Raw genomic sequence first — 22,906 nt, forward strand, 5'->3', positions numbered from 1 at the left:
GCAGAGCCCTGATCTCAACATCATCAAGATTTCACTGGCATTACGTGATAGATAGATATACTTTATTGATCCCAAGGGAAATTGGGCTTCATTACGGCTGCACCAACCAAGAATAGAGCATAAATATAGCAATACAAAAACCACAAACAATCAAACAACAATATGCAAACTATGCCAGATGGAAATAAGTCCAGGACCAGCCTATTGGCTCAGGGTGTCTGACCCTCCACTGGAGGAGCTGCAAAGTTCGATAGCCACAGGCAGGAACAACCTCCCGTGATGCCCAGTGTTGTATCTCGGTGGAATATGGCCGGAGTCCAACAGCAAAAAGTTCAATATCTGGTCTACAAGCACGTTCCTGGATCGTAATATGACCAGGATTGCACCATCCGTTGTTAACCAGAACAGCAAGCCTCCAACTCCTTTACGCTTACCGCTCTCAGTGCACTTCCGGTCAGCCCGAACGGTCTGGAAGCCCTCCATGGAAAAATTTTGGTTGGGTATGTCCTCGTGCAGCCCCGTTTCAGTAAAACACATAACACTGCACTCCCAAAAATGTTCTCTGACTCCTGGCTAGCGCTGTCAACTCGTCCCATTTTATGACCCACTGAACTCCTCTTCTCCATAAGTCTCTGTTGTCTCGACCCGGTCCTCCTTCCTTGCCTTTGTGATCCCCCTCTGCATCCTCTGTGTGTTTTCCTCCAGATTTCAGCAGGGGTGTCCGCCACTCTGTTCGCTAAACCGGCCGGCATGAGCAAGTGAGCAAGCGAGTGAGACAGCCAGAGTCTGCAGAAGGACTGTGGCAGGTTCTCTATGGTGCTTGGAACCACCTACCAGCCAATTTTCTTATAAAACTGCACGACAGTGTACCTAACAGAGTTGATTCCGTTTCCAAGGCAAAGGGTGGTCACTCCAAGTATTGATTTAATATAGATTTTTACTGTTACTGCTCTTTATACTATTTTTTTTGATATTTATAAACTTTACATTGGATTATTTTTGTAAGCGTCTTTGCTTTGCAGAATTTCTTTACATGTGCCTAAGACTTTTTCACATAACTATAGTTGCTTTGAACTTGAAATTCAACATTACAGCAAGTGAGTGTGTGTCTGTGTGTGTTATATGCATGCACACTATTTGCATTTGCAATTCTACCCCTTGCATTCAAATAATTAACAAAAGTCCTCATAAGCCTAATGAGCATTACCGATGTTTACAGAAAAGCTGAGATATCGAACGGGCAGCAGGTGCACCCAAGGTGGATGGTTGTAGTTTAGTTTCTATTGCCTGTGACAGCCAGACTTCTTGGTAGGAAAAGTGAGAGTCTTTGTTAAAAAAAGTTGGTTGTAAGAATTATTTGTTCATTAAGAAGTATTTCTGCCAAATCAGTATGCTGCTGGTTGCCAACTAAGAAACAATTAAATTGGACAACAGCTTGAAGTGAAATCCACTGTGATATCTGAAATAAGTAATAATTTTGGGAGATACAGCATCAACAGATCTACATTTCTAAATTATTTATTTCATTTTGAATGTCTACATCTTTCCTGTAAGGTGCCATTTAACCTGTCCTTTAAAATTATACACCTAGCAGATTTTCCCCTTCAGGAGAATGATTGGTCTGACAGCTATTCATAATACAACTCTACAAGAGTTTGATGGACCAATGACTTCTCGTACTTGATATTCCTGCCTGGTAGTTTTATCACCATTGCTTGACATTTTGTTGTTCAGAACCAAATGTTTATGAGAAAAATAATCATCAGTCATTTATCTCTCATAATTGCAACTGGGTTTTATATAAAAATTATAGGAAATGCATTGCAAGAATAACAGATTAAGGACCATTCTACAATTGCAGCTATTACAAGGGTGTCTTCTTTATTTCTCAAATGTACGACCTAGTTAAAACAAACAGTAGAGGTATCAAATGCATTGCAATATCACCAGCTGCATCTTCCCTTCCTAGACACCTTCCTGATTGTTAAATATACTGTTGGTGCAAAATTTTGTAACCTATTACTCCATACCACTGTGAGATTATTGACACCACCTAGTCTGCAATGTTTCAAGATGACACCTCCCCGTAAGCAGGAATGGATGATAAAATGGGCCTTACCAGCAACACCCACATCTATAAACTGAGTATATTTTTTAAAAAGCTATAGAATTGATCCCAGTGCAGTGAAAGTATCGTGGAATTCTTGCACTATTTGGGCATTTGAACAGTTAATCCAGTGAGTACAACCATCTAAAAAATTACTCAGCTATAACTTTATCTGCAAAAAAAGAAAGCAGAAGTTTTTTTTAACTAAATTTCATAATATAATGGCAGTTTAGCTTAAGTGATCTTCTTAATGAATGTCAGAAGTACAGTGCACAGTGAATGCAAATGATGGATTTTTTTAACCTTGCAAATGCTATAAGGGTGAGGTAAAATGTGTGGTGAATAATTAATCTCATACCTCTTTGGAGAATCCACTCCACAGGATTTTCTTTTCATTTATGTTGAGTCTGTCACTTGGTTTAGCGTACGCATTATAGTTGCCAACTTCTTGAAACACCACATCCTCATGGGACAACTGCCAATTGATAATTGTGTAATTTCCTTTGAGGTCACCCTGATCATCAAAATCGACGTGCTCGCCCATGCTGTTTGTAAACTTCAAATGCAATAGGTGATTGAGGACCTGGGTAGAAATTTGGAAGTCATTGTAACAAATGTTGCATACATAATTCATTCTGGTACACTAGTCACCTTGCACAGCATTACACAGTAACTATTTTTAAAAGTTTGATTGTATATTGTCATTGCAGTGGTCAAAACAAATGCATTTAAAATATCCAAGGTTTAGGGAAGCTTTGTTTTCGAAGGATTATGAGGCCCTGGTTAAGAAGAAAGAGGTCCATAGCATGTATAGACAGCAAAGAACAAATAAGGTACTTGAGAAATCTATCTTTAGTTTCCATTGAAACAACAATTCAACTGTTCTTTGAAATGTAAGTTGTACTTCAGTTTTTGAATGCTTTCTTGTAGGATTCCACAAACTAAACAACCTCTCAGTACATCATTAAGACCATTTCTGAACTGACAATGCTCAGACAATCTCTTCAATTCCACCACGTATACTTAAATGGACTCCCCTTCCTTTTGGTTCCGCTTATGAAACCTAAAGCATTCTGCAATCAACTGGCTTTGGATCTAAATGTTCCTGCATTACTTTGACAATATTAGCAAAGTTCATTTCGGATGGTTTTGTTGGAACAGTCAAACTTCAAAGCAAACTTATGCCTTTAAACCCAATGAATTCAGCAAAATTGGCACTTGCTTCTCATTGGCTATTTCATTTGCTTCAAAATACTGTTCCAATAGCTCAGTATACATGAAACAATTACCTGTCATGTAATCAAATGTGTCAATCTTTCCAATATAGCCAGCCATTTCTGCTCTTTTTTTATTGATTATTATCTCCCAGTACTCACTCTTGATCAACCCAAGAATCCTTCCGTTCTCTTTAACAACCCAAGAAATCTTCCCTCTTCTGACTTTTTTAAAAACTCAATCATGTCTTCCCTTCTGAAGAATATGTGCTGTGATGCTTCTTTTTAACCTGATAGTCTACACGTGCTGGGCTGTGTATTTTACTTGACATTCCTCACTGTTTTTTTTTAATTTGAATGTCCCACTGTGTTTAACAGGTCGGTAGCCATCTTGGGTTCATTTTTTAAAAATACCTCATTGTCAGTGTTGTATTTTGTATCTTCAAAACATTAAACATCAAAGGAAGACACAGGAGTCCAAAAATATGGGTCTGTCTTTAAGTTTACTTTAAGCGAGGCACATACATATCACGTGGTAGCATGACAACATAGGAAATTCACGTAGCTTTACCCATAATTAAAACAAACAAGAATGGTTAATTAACCAATATAGAAACAAGATTGCTTCAATATTATTGAAATATTAAATACACAACACTGTGGAGGTAGTGAAGAGAAGGCACTATGTACTTCAAGTATGTTTATATTCTTTACAAAGGTTCAAAGTAACTTTATATTCAAAGTACATATATACCACCACATACAACCCTGAGATTCATTTTCTAACAGGCAATTACAGTGAGAACAAGAAACACAATAGAATCAATGAAAGACCACACACAAAATGACGAGCAAACAACCAATGTGCAAAAAAATCAACAAAATGTGCAAATACAAAAAGAAAGAGAGAAAAAATAAACAAGTAAGCAACAAGTATCCAGAACATGAGAGGAAGAGTCCTTGAAAGTGAGTCCATAGCTTGTGGGAACCGTTCAGTGATGGGGCAAGTGATGTTTAGTGTAGTTATCCCCTCTGGTTCAAGAGCCAGATGGTTGAGTAACTGTTCCTCAACCTGGTGGAGTCAGTCTGGAGAATCCTGTACCTTCTTCCTGATAGCAGCAGAGAGAAGGGAGTATGATGTTGGTGGTTGGGGTTCTTGATGATGGATGCTACTTCCTGTGATAGTGCTCCATATAGATGATCTCAATGGTGGGGAGGGCTTTACCAGTGATAGACTGGGCTGTAAACACTGCTTTCATAGGATTTTCCAACTTGCTAAATGTATGATCCTATCATATAGAAGAGTCAACTTAAAATGCGAGAAATTGTACTTGACAAAAAAGGCACATTTAAGATCTTGCTGATGGCTCGTGGTAGCTTTTGTCAAGATCAACGTAAAGAGGGAGAGAGAAACAATTGAATGGTGGGGAAGGCAAGAGAAACAGCAGTGAAGTCATGGGCTAAATTCAGAAGAAAAGGTGCTTGCTGTCTTGAGGCACAGTAATGTGAATAAGTCCCCAGTGCCTGACAAGATATTCTTTTGGACCTTGTGGGAGGCTGGTACCCCAGAGGTATTTAAAATGTCCTTAACCATGGGTATGGTGCTAATGTTGTTTCATTGTTTAAGAAAAGCTCCAAGAATGAACTGAGAAACTATGAACCTGACATCAATAAATTATTGGAAGGTATTCTTGGGGACTGAATACAAGTATTTGGGTAGACAGGGACTGACTAGGGATAGTCATCATGGTTTTGTGTGAGGTACAGTTGGTCTTATCAAAGTTACATAGTTTTTCAAGGAGGTTACTAGGAAAGTTGCTGAAGGAAATGGGCATTGTCTACATGGACTTCAGCAAGCCCTTTGACATATTGCCAAGTGGGTGGTTGGTCAAGAAGGTTCAATTGCTTGGCATTCAGGATGAAGCCTAAGAGAGGCCGTAGATAGTTGCCTCTTTGACTGGAGGTCTTTGACTACTGAGGCAATTAATTCAATTCAAGTGGTTCTTGCCTTCTAAGGAATCTACAGTTTAATTGGTTCTTAAATTAAACCAGAGTTCTTGCCTCTAGCTAGTAACCATTTCATGGGAATTTTAAGAGACAAGTCCAGGAAGAGATTGCCTATGAGGTTCTGTGAGGAGAGGGGCTGAATGGCTTTCTGCCACTTTTACTCCTTAAGTTTATATACTCAATAGATTTTGTCTTATTTGTGACTCATTCCTCAAGTGAATATTTGTTTCTTGACAACACCAAAATCGAGCCTATTTCACAATCAGAACCAACAAAACAGTCTTTAGGGCTGCAAACATGAGGAAATCTGCAGATGCTGGAATTTCAAGCAACACACATCAAAGTTGCTGGTGAATGCAGCAGGCCAGGCAGCATCTCTAGGAAGAGGTACAGTTGATGTTTCAGGCCGAGACCCTTCATCAGGACTAACTGAAAGAAGAGCTAGTAAGAAATTTGAAAGTGGAAGGGGAGGTGCCCCCTCCCACTTTCAAATCTCTTACTAGCTCTTCTTTCGGTTAGTCCTGATGAAGGGTCTCAGCCTGAAGCGCCTACTGTACCTCTTCCTAGAGATGCTGCCTGGCCTGCTGCATTCACCAGCAACTTTGATGTGTGTTGCTTGAATCTTTAGGTTTGGTTCTAATTTATTCCACTTTCTGCTTCAATTAGACTAGTTTTATTCCTTCCCTTTCAGTGATGAAAGAATATTTTCCATTTCAGATTAAGAACAATTAACATAATTAAATAGCACAATATCATTTTATTGCAGTCTAACGTGTTAACAACTCTTCCCAATCACCATCTCTCGACGAATGGTCTGGCTTTGGCAAGAGTGGGCTAGGACAAGTGCAGCTGGAGCTTCTAAGTAAGTTGTTTTTCTTTCTGTTGGTAGATATCTGGTGCACTCTGATTGGATTGGGAGGTAGTGGTATGTTCTTTGTGTGAGACATGGGAAATTTGTGAGACTTCCAGTCTCCCTGATAATTACATCTGCACAAAGTGCATCAAGCTGCAGCTCCTTAGAGACCGTGTTAAAGAACTGGATGGCGTTTGGCACATACGGGAAAATGAAGAGGTGACAGGCGGGAGCTATAGGGAAGTAATCACCTTAAGTTGCAGGAGCAGGTACCTGGGTGACTGTCAGGAGAGGGAAAGGGAATAGGCAGCCAGTGCTGAGTACCCCTGTGGCTGTTCCCCTTCAGTAATAAGTATCCGGCTTTGGATAGTGTTAGAGGTGATAACCCACCAGGGAAGCCACAATGAAATGGACTCTGGTACGATCTGGCTCTGGCTCAGAAGGGAACGAGGAAAAAGAGGAGTGCAGTAGTGATAGGGGATTTCATAATTAGAGAAGCAGGGAGGAGATTCTGTGAATGTGAAAGAGACACTCGGATAGTATGTGCCTCCCAGGGGCCAGGGTCAAGGATGCCTCATATCAGGTCTGGAATTCTAAAGGGGGAATGGGAATGGTACATATCGGTACTAACAACATAGGTAGGGAAAAGGAGGAGGTCCTGAAGAGAGAGTATAAGGAATTATGCAGAAAGCTGAAAAGCTGGATCTCCAGGGTCGGAACATCTGGATTGCTGCCTGTGCCACATGCCAGTGAGGGTACAGATAGGATGATTTGGCAGAGGATTGCTTGGCTAAGAAATTGGTGCAGGGAGCAGGGTTTCAGATTTCTGGATCATTGGGATCTCTTCTGGCGAAGGTATGACCTGTACAAAGAGGATGGGGTACACCTGAACCCAAGAGGGACCAATATCCTTGGGGGCAGTTTTGCTATAGGGGTTGAGGAGTGTTTAATCTAATTTGGCAGGAGATGGGAACTGGAGTGATACGGCTCAGGGTGGAGCAGTTGCTGTACAACTAGACGCAGTGTGTAGTGAGATTGTGAGGATGGACAGGTAGATGACAGGGAAAAATTGCTGTCAGTGGTATGAATTAAAATATAACAGGGGATCAAAATCAAAAAGAGGGTCATGAATACAGCACTGAAGGCGTTATATTTGAGTGCAACGCAGTAGGCGGAATAAGGTTGGCGGGGTGGCGTGGTAACATGGTGGTTAGCACAACACTTTGCAGTACAGGCAACCTGGGTTCAATTCCCACCGCTGCCTGTGAGGAGTTTGTATGTTCTCCCCGTGACCGTGTGGGTTTCCTCTGGGTGATCTGGTTTCCATCCACAGTTCAAAGACATACCTGTTGATTGGTCATTGTAAATTGTCCTATGATTAGGCTCAGATTAAATCGGGGGGTTGCTGGGCGGTGAGGCTCGAAGGGCTTATTCTGCACTGTATCTCAATAAATGATTAACTAAACTTGTTAGATATTGGCAGGTATGACGTTACTGGCATCTCTGAGATGTGGTTGAAAGAAGATCAAAGTTGGTAACTTAACATCCAAGGATACACATTGTATTGAAAAGACAGGCAAGTGGGCAGAGAGGGTGAGGTAATTCTATTTGTGGAATATGAAATCAAATCCTTAGAAAGAGGGGATATAGGATCAGAAGGTGCAGAATCCTTGTGGGTAGAGTTAGGATACTGTAAAGGTAAAAAGACCCTGATGGGATTTATAGACAGGCCAGCGAACAACAGCCAGAATGTGGGCTACAAATTACAACAGAGATAGAAAAGGCATGTAAAAAGGGCAATGCTACGATAATCATGGGGGATTTCAATATGCAGGTAGATTGGGAAAATCCGGTAAGTGCTGGATCCCAGAAGAGGGAATTTGTAGGATGCCCACAAGATAGCTTTTTAGTTCAGCTTGTGGTTGAGAACGGCAATTCCGGAGTGGGTGTTGTGTAATGGCCTGACAGAAATATTTTGGATGATGAGAAGTGTAGGTAGATAGAATCTTCTTTCCATGACTGGGATAGGAAAGACAAAAGGGCATGGGTTTTAGGTTTAAGGTGAGAGGAAATATTTTGAAGGTGGTTTGAGGGTAAAGATTTTTTTTAACAGAATTGTTAGGAAGATGTGAATCCCAGTCACTACATTTAAGAGACTTTTAGACGCACTTAAATAGGCAAAGCATAGAAGGTTACGGGGTGAGCAACTAGGGTTATTGTGTATGTGCAGAAATGCTGGCACATACATAGTGGAACAAAGGGCCTGTTTCGATACTGTGTAATTCCATGACTGAGAAAGTCCATTAGAGTGGCTATTTAGAATGCTCAAGCACAATGTTACATTAAGAACTACTCTACCAATTTACACAGCTTGTATTCAAACTCTGTTAGGTAACATTATGTAACAAAGGAGGAAATGGACCAGACAAGTATTAAAAATAGCTATTTTTAATATTTGTAGCAGCATTAATTAAAGCAGTTTAATTTTAGTAATTTGCTATTCATCACATAATTCAATCTGATATCAGGCTGACAACTACATGTGATTCGGATAAAAGGTAAAATCAGTTGGACAAGTTACATCGTCTATCAAGTGAACTCTCCTGAATACAGAAGATGTGTTTATATGTTTGGTTCTCTAGATCACATAAGCTTCATAGTATGTTAAACTTAATTATGACAAATGTTAATGTAGCAGTTTTAGTGTAACAAAATATTCCAGAGTGTGTCACAAGAGGATTAATTAACAAAAATTAACCTTGAATTATGTAAGTGACATTAGGATAGATGATCAAAAATATGGTCAAAGAATTAAGAGAGATGGAGAAATTCAGCAAGCAACATCCAGAGAGGCAGTGATTTTCACTCGCAGAGAGAATTCAATAGGAGTTATTTTAACTTAGTAATATTGCAATCATTACTGTTTTTAAAATGGTGAAGTGATACTATTTCAGAGTCAGAATCAGGTTTATTATCACCAGCATGTGTCGTGAAATTTGTTAACCTAGCAGCAGCAGTTCAATGCAATACAGAATAGAGAAGAGAGAAAAAAATAATAATAATAACAAATACATAAGTAAATCAATTAAAGTATATGTATATTGAATAGATTAAAAATCGTGCAAAAAAAAGGAATTATATATATTAAAAAAGTGAGGTAGTGTTCACGGGATCAATGTCCATTTAGGAATTGAATGGCAGTGGGGATGAAGCTGTTCCTGAATCGCTGAGTGTGTTTCTTTAGGCTTCTGTATCTGATGGTAACAGTGAGAAAAGGGCATGTCCTGGGTGCTGGAGGATATTAATAACGGGTGCTGCCTTTCTGAGACACCGCTCCCTAAACATGTCCTGAGTACTTTGTAGGCTAGTGCCCAAGTGGAACTGACCAACTACATGCTTCTTTCGGTCCTGTGCAGTAGCCCCTCCATACCAGACAGTGATGCAGCCTGTCAGAATGCTCCCCACAGTACATCTATAGAAGTTTTTGAGTGCATTTGTTGACTTGCCAAATCTCTTCAAAGTCCGAATGAAATATAGTCGCTGTCTTGCCTTCTTTATAACTGCATCGATATGTTGGGACCAGGTTAGATCCTCAGAGATCTTGACACCCAGGAACTTGAAACTTCTCACTCTCTCCACTTCTGATCCCCCTATGAGGGTTGGTATGTGTTCCTTCGTCTTACCCTTCCTGAAGTTCACAATTAACTCTTTCGTCTTATTGACATTGAGTGCCATGTTGTTGCTGTGACACCACTCCACTAGTTGGCATATCTCACTGCTGTACGCCCTCCCGTCACCATCTGAGATTCTACCAACAATGGTTGTATCATCAGCAAATTTACAGATGGTATTTGAGCTATGCCTAGCCACACAGTCATGGGTATAGAGAGAGTAGAGCAGTGGGCTAAGCACACACCCCTGAGGTGCACCAGTGTTGATTGTCAGCGAGGAGGAGATGTTATCACCAATCTGCACAGATTGTGGTCTTCTGGTCAGGAAGTCGAGGATCCAGTTGCAGAGCGAGGTACAGAGTCCCAGGTTCTGTAACTTATCAATCAGGATTGTGGGAATGATGATATTAAATGCTGAGCTATGCAGGTTTCCCCCGCTATCCGAAGGTAGAGCGTTCCTATGAAAGGGTTCCTTAAGCCAGAATGTCGTAAAGTGAATAAACAATTACCATTTATTAATATGGGAAAAATTTTTGAGCATTCCCAGACCCAAAAAATAGCCTACAAAATCATGCCAAATAACACATAAAACCTAAAATAACAGTAACATATAGTAAAAGCAGGAATGATATGATAAATACACAGCCAATATAAAGTAGAAATACTTTTCTGCAGCTCCGTCTAGCGCAGCGAAAATCTCGCGGAAGCGCTTTCGGCAGAAACGCTTTCTCCAGTAACCTTTAAGCTATGAAGCTGCCAAATCATACCAAATACCACATAAAAATACACAGCCTATATAAAGTAGAAATAATGTATGTACAGTGTAGTTTCACTTACTGGAATCGGGAAGACTCCAATAAATTGCAGTTTCGTCACAGTTAAACACTTGCTTATACGAATAACCACCTGACACAATCGGCAATCGCCTCTGATCTGGGCCGACATTTACGTGCTGGGCGACACCTAATTAATTAGCTGGTTTATTTTGCCTCTTTTCTTAAAGATGTGCTGGGTGTGTTCGGACTACTGCTGCACCACTATATTCTGCGCGGTTACGTATCGGTCCGTGGCCCAGAGGTTGGGGACCACTGCTTAAACTATGAAGCTGCCCTCGCCTCAGAAACCGATCAAACCACCATGACTACCTTTAAATTCCACTTTCACAACACTTTCATCACCATCATCCAGTGCTTTCTGTTTCAGCTTATTAAAAAGACTGACTGATTTCTCCTTAAGTATAAGAAAACTGAACGGAACACCACGTTTTGTACACCCATCAGTCCACTCAAACAATAGACTTTCCATTTATCCATTATTGGATGCCAACTGAGAGAGACCACTTTGCTATGAGCAGAACCAACAGTAACATCGGCAGCTTTCAAAATGCTTTCTCTCTGCGTATAAATAGTGTGAATGGTGGATGCAGACAAGTTCAACGCGCGGACAATGTCCTTACTTCGTTCACCATGATCGAAACGCTTAATTATGTCTAGTTTTACGCTAAATGTAACACCCTTATGAGCTCTTTTAGGCTTTTCCAATACCTTAGGACTCATCTTGCTAATGGATGCAAAAAATAAATCGAGATAAAGCACGTGTTTAAGCAATGGCGGCTAGAATGCAGTTCCGGGGGAGGCGCTTGGCTGTTCGGGCACGCGCTGCCTTTTTTCGTAACAGTGAAAACACCTTCTGTTAGCAAAAACTGGTAACTAATGTAGGTCCTTTGTAACAGCGAGGTGCCGTAAAGCGAACGTTCGGAAAACAGGGGCCACCTGTAGTCGATGAACAGCATCCTGACACAGGTGTTTGTGTTGTCCAGGTGGTCTAAGGCTGTGTGAAGAGCCATTGAGATTGCATCTGCCATTGACCTATTGTGGCGATAGGCAAATTGCAATGGGTCCAGGTCCTTGATGAGGCAGTCTAGTCATGACCAACCTCTCAAAGCATTTCATCACTGTAGATGTGATTGCTACCTGGTGAAAGTCATTAAGGCAGCTCACATTACTCTTCTGAGGCACTGGTATAATTGTTGCCTTTTTGAAACAAGTGGGAAATTCTGCCCATGGCAATGAGAGGTTGAGAATATCCTTGAATACTCCCGCTAGTTGATTAGCACAAGTTTTCAGAGCCTTACCAGGTACTCCATCGGGGCCTTCCACCTTGCGAGAGTTCACTCTCTTTAAAGGCAGTATAACATCGGCCTTTGAGATGGAGATCACAGAGTCATCAGGCAGGGATCTTCACAGCTGTAGTTGTGTTCTCCCTTTCAAAGCGGGCATAGAAGGTGTTAAGTTCATCCGGTAGTGAAGCATCACTGCCATTCATGCTATTGGGTTTGCTTTGTAGGAAGTAAGGTCTTGCAAACCCTGCCAGAGTTTTCGTACATCCAATGTCACCTCCAAACTCATTTGAAATTGTCTCATTGCCCTTGAAATAGCCCTCGCTGATTCATCCATAGCTTTTGGTTTGGGAATGTACAGTAAGTCTTTGTGGGCACTGTTATGGTCCGGTCCATGAAGTCCATATTCTGGTTCACGGTCCGGTCTGTGGACTCAGGACTCCGGGTCATCCAGCTGTCCCTTGATTGAGTTAATCAAAGACACCAGATTCCCATCTTGGGGCTTGGAATATGAGTAGCCTTGGGGTTGAGTGTGAGCTGCTGGTTTGTTTTGTCAAGATCCCCTGGGAGCAACCTGCCGGTGGAAAGCTAGAGCGACCACTTGCCATCTTTAGGCTGCGTTGGGGAATCATCCCCTCATGGAGCCTTGCTGTCAGTAGTTGGAGCTGTCTTTGTGATATGGATTTGGCTGTTTCCTGGGCCAGCTGAGTGGCTGCCAGCCACTCCGAGCTAGGTAGGGATACGGCTGTTTCCGCAGCCAGCTGAGGTTGCTGGCCGAACTGAGACTCGGAGCTACCCTGAAGCAGAGATGGAACCGTCTGTTGTTCTTTGGTGTTGGTCTCTTCTTGTCCTCGCCTCTGTGGGGTAAGTCAGGCTGTTTTTTGCTGCCCTGCGGGGGTATCTGTCTTGTCTTGTCCTCGCCTCCGTGGGGTAAGTCAGGCCGTTTTTCCATTGCCCTGCGGGGGGATATGTCTTGTCTTGTCTTTGCCTCTGTTAGGTAAGTCCGGCCGTTCTGCCGTTACCCAACAGGTGGATCTGGCCTACCTTGGTGTGGAGAGTTTGAGTCCTGGCTTGTCTAAGTATAAGTCCTGGCTCTATGTCTATGTACTGTCCTGTCTCATATTGGTGTCATGGTAACGATGAGTCCCGGCTTTTCGAAGGACAAGTCCCGGACTATGTAAGTGTTCAGTTCCCAGTTGGTCTCTCAGCTCCAGCCTCCATGTTATCAGCCTCCGCATTTCAAGACGAGGATCCCGCAGCCAAGCTCCAAGAGCCCAAGCCTCGAGGATCCCGCAGCCAAGCTCCAAGAGCCCAAGCCTCGAGGATCCCGCAGCCAAGCTCCAAGAACCCAAGCCTCGAGGATCCCGCAGCCAAGCTCCAAGAACCCTAGCCTCGACGATCCCGCAGCCAAGCTCCAAGAACCCAAGCCTCGAAGATCCCGCAGCCAAGCTCCAAGAACCCAAGCCTCGAGGATCCCGCAGCCAAGCTCCAGGAACCAAGACCCCGGCCTCAAGCCTCAAGAGCAAAGACCTCAGCCTGTCTCCAAGCTCAGGCCTCTAAACCCCAGCCACGTCCTGTCCTGAAGCCATGTCATGTCCTTGCCTGGTTCTGGGGTCCGAGCCCGAGGCAAGACCCAGGTTCTGGGTCCTTGTCCCGTCTCAGGCTCAGAGTCCAAGCCTTGTCTCCTAGTCCATGGTTTCTAGTCCTGGTCCCACTTTACCTAGCTCTAGTCTGCGTTCTTGTCCCTGCTCCTGGTCTGAATCCTGTCACGTCCCTACTCTAGTCAAGTCCTGTCCCTTGTACTTCAGTGTCTGTGTCTTGCATTTGGGTCCATTCCCAGCACCACATTGTGACAGGCACACACTCATCCACACAGGTTTTAATGAAGACAGTAACAACTGCAGCATTCTCATCCAGGTTCGAAGATGAATCCTTGAATACAGTCCAGTCTAACCATTCCAAGCAGTCCCGTAGGTGCTCCTGTGCTTCCCTTGTCCATACCTTCTTGGTCCTCACTGCTGGTGCTGCAGTCTTCAGTCTCTGCCTATACTCAGGGAGTAGAAGTACAGCCAGATGATCAGACTTCCCAAAGTGAGGGCGTGGAATAACACCGTAGGCGTTCTTGATGGTGGTGTAACAGTGGTCCAGTGTGTTGTTTCCTCTAGTATTGCAAGTGATCTATTGATGGAATTGCTTAGTGATTTTTTTCAGACTGGCCTGATTAAAATCTTCCAAAACGATGGTGAATGCGTTAGGGTGTGCTGTTTCGTGCACGTTGATCCCATTGCTCCGATCATCTAAAGCCTGACTGACATTGGCCCGAGGTAGAATGTATACTGCTACTAAAGTGATCCCAGAATTCTCCCATGGACGGCACTTAACCGCAAGATATTCCAGGTCTGGTGAGCCGAATTGGGACAGCACTGATATATTTGCGCACCAAGAAAAGTTGATCGTGAGACATACTCCTCTACCTCTGCTTTTGAGAGACTCTATAGATCCATCCTGACGGTATCCTACTTTTCTAAAATTTACAAAATATGTCAGCAATTATTGCTTCCTCTTAGCAGTTGAAAACCTCCTCACCTACATTGAAGGTCTTTGTTCATAGAAGAATGCTTTCATAATGCATTTTAAGTGATAGTTCACTTTGTTTACTTTCATAGTTTATAACAATCAAATAATGCAGTGAGACCCAGGAGAGTTTCTGTGGGGGTAGTGGAGAGTGATGGGTGAGAAATTATACCATACAGGGCCTGGTGTAAATGAATATTTGTGACTTTATATTTCCACCTGGAGGTAACATAGATCAGCCCACCCTTTGGTCATTAACCTTTCACTGTGCATTATACACATTTTCATTTATGCTTTCTTCTATAAACCACTTATTAATGAATTTAGTTAAATAACAAAACAATAGGTTAAATATTTATGAACTGCATTATTTGATTATTATAAACTATGAAAGTAAACTAAGTGGCCTATCACTTAAAATGCATTGGGAAAGCATTCTTTGACTTACAACTTGAGGCTCCTGATGACCTCTGAAGAAGTGTAGACTGTGGATAGGTAGGGACCAGGGATGGAATACTAGTTGACAACTAAGTGTTAATTTCTACCATATCATAGTCAATCTCCAGTAATGAGCAGGTGATGTCAACCAAGGTTATGTTTCCTGCAATATTACTATTATGTCTTGGCTGAATTCTTTTCTTATGATGTTCAAGATTATTTCATGTCAATTACATTTTAGTGATATGCCTGATAGGCTGATGTTAACCAGGAATTTTAATAATAATAATCCAGTTTTAGAGTCAGAATACCACAAATTATATTATGACTGGTCAGTTATTACAGATAGGACAATCCATAATAACCGTCTAGATGTGATTATACAAGATAAACAAGCAAAAACAACTTATTTAATAGATATAGTCATTCCAAACACACAAAACATACAGAAATCAATAAGTGAAAAGCACCAGAAATATGCTGAATTAAAAGAGGATATCGAAAGATTTTGGTACATGAACAGGGTATACATTGTCTCGATAGTAATATCTACAACTGGTGTCATCCTAAAGTCACTAGATAATAGTATTAAACAATTAGGGCTACATTGCAATATCTATGTAAAACTTCGGAAAGCCGCAATACTAAACACTACTAAAATTGTCCAAAAGTTCCTAGCAATTGATAAATGAGCGTGTTTGGCTACGCCTGCACCTCAAGTTTTACCAACTTTAGTTGAGAGGAAAGAAAAATAATACTATCTTATTTATAGAGAACTCTTCATACAGACAATGTAGTTCGAAGTGCTTTACAATGGGATAAAGTGCAAGCATGAAGATAAAATAAAAATAAAAGACAAAAAGATATAGTTAAAAGCAAGTTAAATAAATTCAAAGTAACTTTATTATCAAAGTACATACTTATCACCATGTTCAATCCTGAGATTTGTTTTCTTGCAGGCATACTCAAAAAATCCAATGACCATAATGGAATCAATAAAAGACTGCACTAAACAGGGCAGACAGCCAGTGTGCAAATAGCCACAAACTGTGCAAGTAGAAAAGAAAATAATAATAATAAAAAATGTCCAAGACATGAGATAAAGTGTCTTTGAAAGTGAGTCCATAGGTTGTGGTAAACAGTTCAGTAATGTGGCAAGTAAAGTTGAGTGAAACTATCCCCTCTGGGTCAATATAATGCAAGCAATTTGATTAATGCTACCGAATGTTTGCTTTGAAATTCTCATTAAAATTATTCAGTCCATTGATTGCTGAAATCTCCAGCCACTTACTACACATTCTGATTCAGAGTGTTAAAGTTGAAAGTAAATTTATTATCAAAATGCATGTATGTCACCATTTACAACCCTGAGATTCATTTTCTTGTAGGCATACTCAGCAAAGCCATAATAGAATCAATGAAAGAACACACCAACTTGGGTGTTTAACCAGTGTGCAGAAGACAACAAACTATACAAACACAAAAAGAAAGAAATAACAATAAATAAATAAGCAATAAATATTTAGAACATGAGATGAAGAGTCCTTGAGAGTTAGTCCATAGGTTGAGGAAACATTATAGTAACACACATCAAAGTTGCTGGTGAACGCAGCAGGCCAGGCAGCATCTCTAGGAAGAGGTACAGTCGACGTTTCGGGCCGAGACCCTTCTTCAGGACTAACTGAAGGAAGTTAGTAAGAGATTTGAGAGGGGGAGGGGGAGGGGGAAGATCCAAAATGATAGGAGAAGACAGGAGGGGGAGGGATGGAGCCAAGAGCTGGACAGGTGATTGGCAAAGGGGATATGAGAGGATCATGGGACAGGAGGCCTAGGGAGAAAGACGGGGGGTGGGGGGACCCAGAGGATGGGCAAGGGGTATAGTCAGAGGGACAGAGGGAGAAAAAGGAGAGTGAGAGAAAGAATGTGTGTATAAAAATAAATAACGGATGGGGTATGAGGGGGAGGTGGGGCATTAGCGGAAGGTAGAGAAGTCAATGTTCATGCCATCAGGATGGAGGCTACCCAGACGGAATATAAGGTGTTGTTCCTCCAACCTGAGTGTGGCTTCATCTTGACAGTAGAGGAGGCCGTGGACAGACATGTCAGAATGGGAATGGGATGTGGAATTAAAATGTGTGGCCACTGGGAGATCCTGCTTTCTCTGGCGGACAGAGCATAGGTGCTCAGCAAAGTGATCTCCCAATCTGCGTCGGGTCTCACCAATATATAGAAGGCCACATCGGGAGCACCGGACGCAGTATATCACCCCAGCTGACTCACAGGTGAAGTTTCACCTCACCTGGAAGGACTGTCTGGGGCCCTGAATGGTGGTAAGGGAGGAAGTGTAAGGGCATGTGTAGCACTTGTTCCACTTACAAGCGTAAGTGCCAGGAGGGAGATCAGTGGGGAGGGATGGGGGGGACGAATGGACAAGGGAGTTGTGTAGGGAGCAATCCCTGCGGAATGCAGAGAGAGGGGGGGAGGGAAAGATGTGCTTAGTGGTGGGATCCCGTTGGAGGTGGCGGGAGTTACGGAGAATAATATGTTGGACCCGGAGGCTGGTGGGGTGGTAGGTGAGGACCAGGGGAACCCTATTCCTAGTGGGGTGGTGGGAGGATGGAGTGAGAGCAGATGTGCGTGAAATGGGGGAGATGTGTTTGAGAGCAGAGTTGATGGTGGAGGAAGGGAAGCCCCTTTCTTTAAAAAAGGAGGACATCTCCTTCGTCCTGGAATGAAAAGCCTCATCCTGAGAGCAGATGCGGCGGAGACAGAGGAATTGCGAGAAGGGGATGGCATTTTTGCAAGAGACAGGGTGAGAAGAGGAATAGTCCAGGTAGCTGTGAGAGTCAGTAGGCTTATAGTAGACATCAATAGATAAGCTGTCTCCAGAGAGAGACAGAAAGATCTAGAAAGGGGACGGAGGTGTCGGAAATGGACCAGGTAAACTTGAGGGCAGGGTGAAAGTTGGAGGCAAAGTTAATAAAGTCAACAAGTTCAGCATGCGTGCAGGAAGCAGCGCCAATGCAGTCGTCGATGTAGCAAAGGAAAAGTGGGGGACAGATACCAGAATAGGTACGGAACATAGATTGTTCCACAAAGCCAACAATAAGGCAGGCATAGCTAAGACCCATACGGGTGCCCATAGCTACACCTTTAGTTTTGAGGAAGTGGGAGGAGCCAAAAGAGAAATTATTAAGAGTAAGGACTAATTCCGCTAGACGGAGCAGAGTGGTGTTGGAGGGGAACTGATTAGGTCTGGAATCCAAAAAGAAGCGGAGAGCTTTGAGACCTTCCTGATGGGGGATGGAAGTATATAGGGACTGGACATCCATGGTGAAAATAAAGCGGTGGGGGCCAGGGAACTTAAAATCATCGAAAAGTTTATTATTCTCCGTAAGCCTCCGGGTCCAACATATTATTCTCCGTAAGCCTCCGGGTCCAACATATTATTCTCCGTAAGCTTCCAGGTCCAATATATTATTCTCCGTAACTTCTGCCACCTCCAACGGGATCCCACCACTAAGCACATCTTCCCCCCCCGCCCCCTGCTTTCCGCAGGGATCGCTCCCTACGCGACTCCCTTGTCCATTCGTCCCCCCCATCCCTCCCCACTGATCTCCCTCCTGGCACTTATCCTTGTAAGCGGAACAAGTGCTACACATGCCCTTACACTTCCTCCCTTACCACCATTCAGGGCCCCAGACAGCCCTCCCAGGTGAGGCGACACTTCACCTGTGAGTCGGCTGGGGTGATATACTGCGTCCAGTGCTCCCGATGTGGCCTTCTATATATTGGCGAGACCCGACGCAGACTGGGAGACCACTTTGCTGAACACCTATGCTCTGTCCGCCAGAGAAAGCAGGATCTCCCAGCGGCCACACATTTTAATTCCACATCCCATTCCCATTCTGCTATGTCTATCCACGGCCTCGTCTACTGTAAAGATGAAGCCACACTCAGGTTGGAGGAACAACACCTCACATTCTGTCTGGGTAGCCTCCAACCTGATGGCATGAACATTGACTTCTCTAACTTCCGCTAATGCCCCACCTCCCCCTCGTACCCCGTCCGTTATTTATATACACACATTCTTTCTCTCACTCGCCTTTTTCTCCCTCTGTCCCTCTGAATATACCCCTTGCCCATCCTCTGAGTTCCCCCCCAACTTGTCTTTCTCCCCGGACCTCCTGTCCCATGATCCTCTCATATCCCCTTTGCCAATCACCTGTCCAGCTCTTGGCTCCATCCCTCCCCCTCCTGTCTTCTCCTATCATTTTAGATCTCCCCCTCCCCCTCCCACTCTCAAATCTCTTACTAACTCTTCCTTCAGTTAGTCCTGACGAAGGGTCTCGGCCTGAAACGTCGACTGTACTTCTTCCTAGAGATGCTGCCTGGCCTGCTGCGTTCACCAGCAACTTTGATGTGTGTTGCTTGAATTTCCAGTATCTGCAGAATTCCTGTTGTTTGGGAACATTACAGTGATGGGTTAACTGAAGTTGAGTGAAGTTATCCCTTTTGGTTCGAGAGCCTAATGGTTGAGGGGAAAAACTGTTCTTGAACCTGGTGGTGTGAGTCCTGAGGCTCCTGTACCATTCTTCCCGATGACAGCAGTGAGAAGGGAGCATGACGTGAGTTGTGCGTGTCCCTGATGATGTATGCTGCTTTTCTGCGACAAAGCTTCATGTAGATGTGCTCAGTGCTGGGGAAGGTTTTATGCGTGATGGGCTGGGCTTTCTACTTTTCTACTTTTTGTAGAATTTTCTGTTCAAGGGCATAGTTGTTTCCATACTAGACTGTGATGCAGCCAGTCAATATACTCTCCACCACACATCTATAGAAGTTTTTCAAAGTTTTAGATGTCATGCCAAATAATCACAAGCTCCTAAGGAAGTATCGACACTGCCATGCTTTCTTCATAATTTGCGTGCTGGGCCCAAGACAAATCCTCCAAAATGAGAACACCGAGGAGTTTAAAGTTGCTGACCCTCTCTATCTTTCATCCTCCAATGAGGACTGGCTCATGAACCTCTGGATTCCTCCTCCTGAAGTCAATAATCAGCTCCTTGGTCTTATTGACATTGAACAAATTGTGTTACCATTATAGCAGGATCTCACATACACCAGACCAATGCAGGTTTAAAGGCAAAACTTGCAGAAATGCAACAAATTAGTAGACAAATGAAGAGAATGTTGGGCAGACAAAATAAGTGGACTGCACAGAGAAGAGTGAAAAAAAATCAAGTTGCAGTTTCAAAAAGAGCACTAATCTGCATGGTGCTGATGAAAAAGCTGCTCATGATGAGAATGAAACAGGACTGGGTACCCTTGAGATCTACAATGTGGAAACTAATAAGAGACAAGCATATGGCATACACCTGAAGTGAATGGTAAGTTAATTAAAATGGAATTAGACACTATCAGCTGGTTAGTTATTTCACAAAATGAGTCTGAATGGTATTTCAAAGATACTGAACTTCAGATATCCAACTAAGAACTTACACTGGAGAAAAGATAACTGCTGTGGGAATGTCATTCATAACAGTGAAATACAGCAAGCAACAAGCCACGTCGGGCTTGTACATGGTAAAAAAAACAGGGAGGTCAGAATTGTGGGGCTGTGATTGACTGAGACAATCACAACTTGATTGTGCTTTTTAAAAACCAAAACACTATTTGCATGCTACATCCCATGCAGGAGAGACAACTGAAAGCGAATTAGGAAAGGTGCTGAATGACGCCACAGCAGTGTTCAAGGGTGGCATTGGAAAATTCAAGCAGATCAAAGATAAAATAGTGTTAAAAACCACACCCAAGGGTTACAAAGCCTGTCCAGTTCATGATAAAGTAGCCAGTGAGCTAGATCACACAGAGGCTACAGGAATTCTTTCCAAGGTTGAGTGCTTGGAAAGATTTAGGACAGAACTGGACCACTCTCCTGTAGAGTGGAGATTGCGTCTAATATCATCTGGAGACAACATTGATCAGTTGAGGAGAGCAGAGTCATTCATTAGAGAAGAAAGGTTTCCAGAGCTGTCAGAAACACTTGCTGCGGTTCCAGACTCAACTCCTACAGCCTTCAAAGAGGAAACACTGAAATCTGAGATTGTTTCTTAGCCACAAGTCTCACCAGTGAAGCAGAGTGACCCTACCCCCACCCATCAGGAGAGGCATTATGCCACAAGAGTAAGAAACCCTCCTCAGCAATTAAATCTTTAGGCCTGAATGGGGCAATTTAAATTTTACTATGCTGTGGCTGTCTATATAGTAGTTGTATAATATAGTATACTCTGTATACAGTATATATATTTTTCTTTATTAAGATGCATACTATATGGAGTTGGAGTTTATAGCTAAGCAGGGAGGAGAGTAGTGTATTCAATATTTGAGTAATATTGTAACTATATTGTTTGATTAAACATTCTTTGTTTACACTAAGAAGTATGTGAATGGCATACGTCAGTACACCACCATGTCATATGTGAATGCCTCACTAAAGTAAAACTAAGTAGACAAGTTATCCCAGGCTCCTGTGTTTTTTCTTTCAGTTCATTTCTGGAGGTACAAAACATTACAGCAGCCATTCCAGATGTCAGAGAAGATAGGGTGTTATCATCATCAGGCTCAACTGAGACGTACAATTGTTTGTCATCTGAATAACTGTAGAAATGAAGTTTGTGCTCTCTAATGGCGTCTCCTAGGGGAAGCCAGTGCAGGTTGAAGAGTAGGGGACCAAGACAGCTTCCCTGAATAACACCGAAAGGTACTTTGTATCTCTTGGAAAATTGTTCTCCGAAAAAGACAAAAAAAATTCTCTCCAAGATATGTGAGCAAAACCAGTTAGAGGACTACCAGAGAGTCCAACCCGGTTCTCAGGGTATTCCAGGAGAACGTTGTGGCCTATTGTTTCGAAGGCAGGACTTAGATCTAGAAAAATTAGAATGGAGTCTCTGACTGCAAGAGTGAACCAACCCATGTGTAATTACTTTCATGAACACAATAAACAACTCCAATAGATGCAGTTTCCTGCCTGAAGAGTCCACAGAGTGATACAGGTTAAGTAGGTACACTACTGTGCAAAAGTATTAGGAACATATATATAGCTAAGGTGCCTAAGAGTTTTGATCAGTACTATGTTTGACAACGTGGAGTGGAAAGGGAGTTTATAAATCTAGTGGGAGCAAAGGATGTTGGGAATAGCCAGAATGAAGCACCATGGGACGGGTGTAGACAGGTGACAAAGAAGGAGTACCAGGGACGGGGGTTGGTGTCTAGCCCTGATACACCAAGCAAGGTCATTTGATTCCAAACAACTGGTGTCTTGGTCATTACGGTTTTTGTGAGTCCCTTTCCACTCTCAGTCCATAATAGAGACCCATATCAGAATCAGGTTTATCATTTCTCACATATGTCATGAAAACTGTTCTTTTTTTGTGGCAGCAGTACATTGAAGTACATAAAATTACTGCAGTGCTATGCAAAGGTCTTAGGCACCCTAGCTATATATATATGTGCGTAAAATTTTTGCACAATACTGTAGATAAGAATGACAGGGATTTAATGTGGAAAAAACAGATTTTAAATGATGAAATGATAGTAAAATTTGCTAAACAAAGGAGGCTTGGATACTCGTCATGAGATACTGACAGAAGATGAAGAACAGAATATGTTGGAAATGCTCAAGTTGAGTAATATTTGTGGAAAGAGGAACAAACAGAATGAGCATTTCAGTTTGTCCTGTCAGCTAAAATCAGAATGTCCTATCATCTAAAATCCAAATGCCCTACCATCTAAAATCAGAATGCCCTATCATCTAAAATCAGAATGCTCTGTTGTCTTTCATTCTTAAGTCCTATTTCAGATGTCCTTTTAAGACCTTCAAGAACCAAAATTCATTTGCCTTTAGTTGGGCGTATGACTGTGTAC

The 22,906-nt window shown here is 42.5% G+C and overlaps 1 protein-coding gene across 2 annotated transcripts in view; it reads right to left on the bottom strand.

The window, feature by feature from the left end:
- Positions 1-22,906, bottom strand: part of casr (calcium-sensing receptor) — a 94,113-nt gene that overhangs the window by 6,998 nt on the left and 64,209 nt on the right. For both annotated transcript variants that reach the window (XM_072260309.1, XM_072260310.1), the window contains exon 5: positions 2,466-2,690. In XM_072260309.1, coding sequence (XP_072116410.1) covers positions 2,466-2,690 — 225 coding nt within the window. The remainder of the gene's footprint in view (positions 1-2,465; positions 2,691-22,906) is intronic.

The sequence above is a fragment of the Mobula birostris genome, chromosome 6 (assembly GCF_030028105.1).
Source record: "Mobula birostris isolate sMobBir1 chromosome 6, sMobBir1.hap1, whole genome shotgun sequence".
Classification (NCBI taxonomy): domain Eukaryota; kingdom Metazoa; phylum Chordata; class Chondrichthyes; order Myliobatiformes; family Myliobatidae; genus Mobula; species Mobula birostris.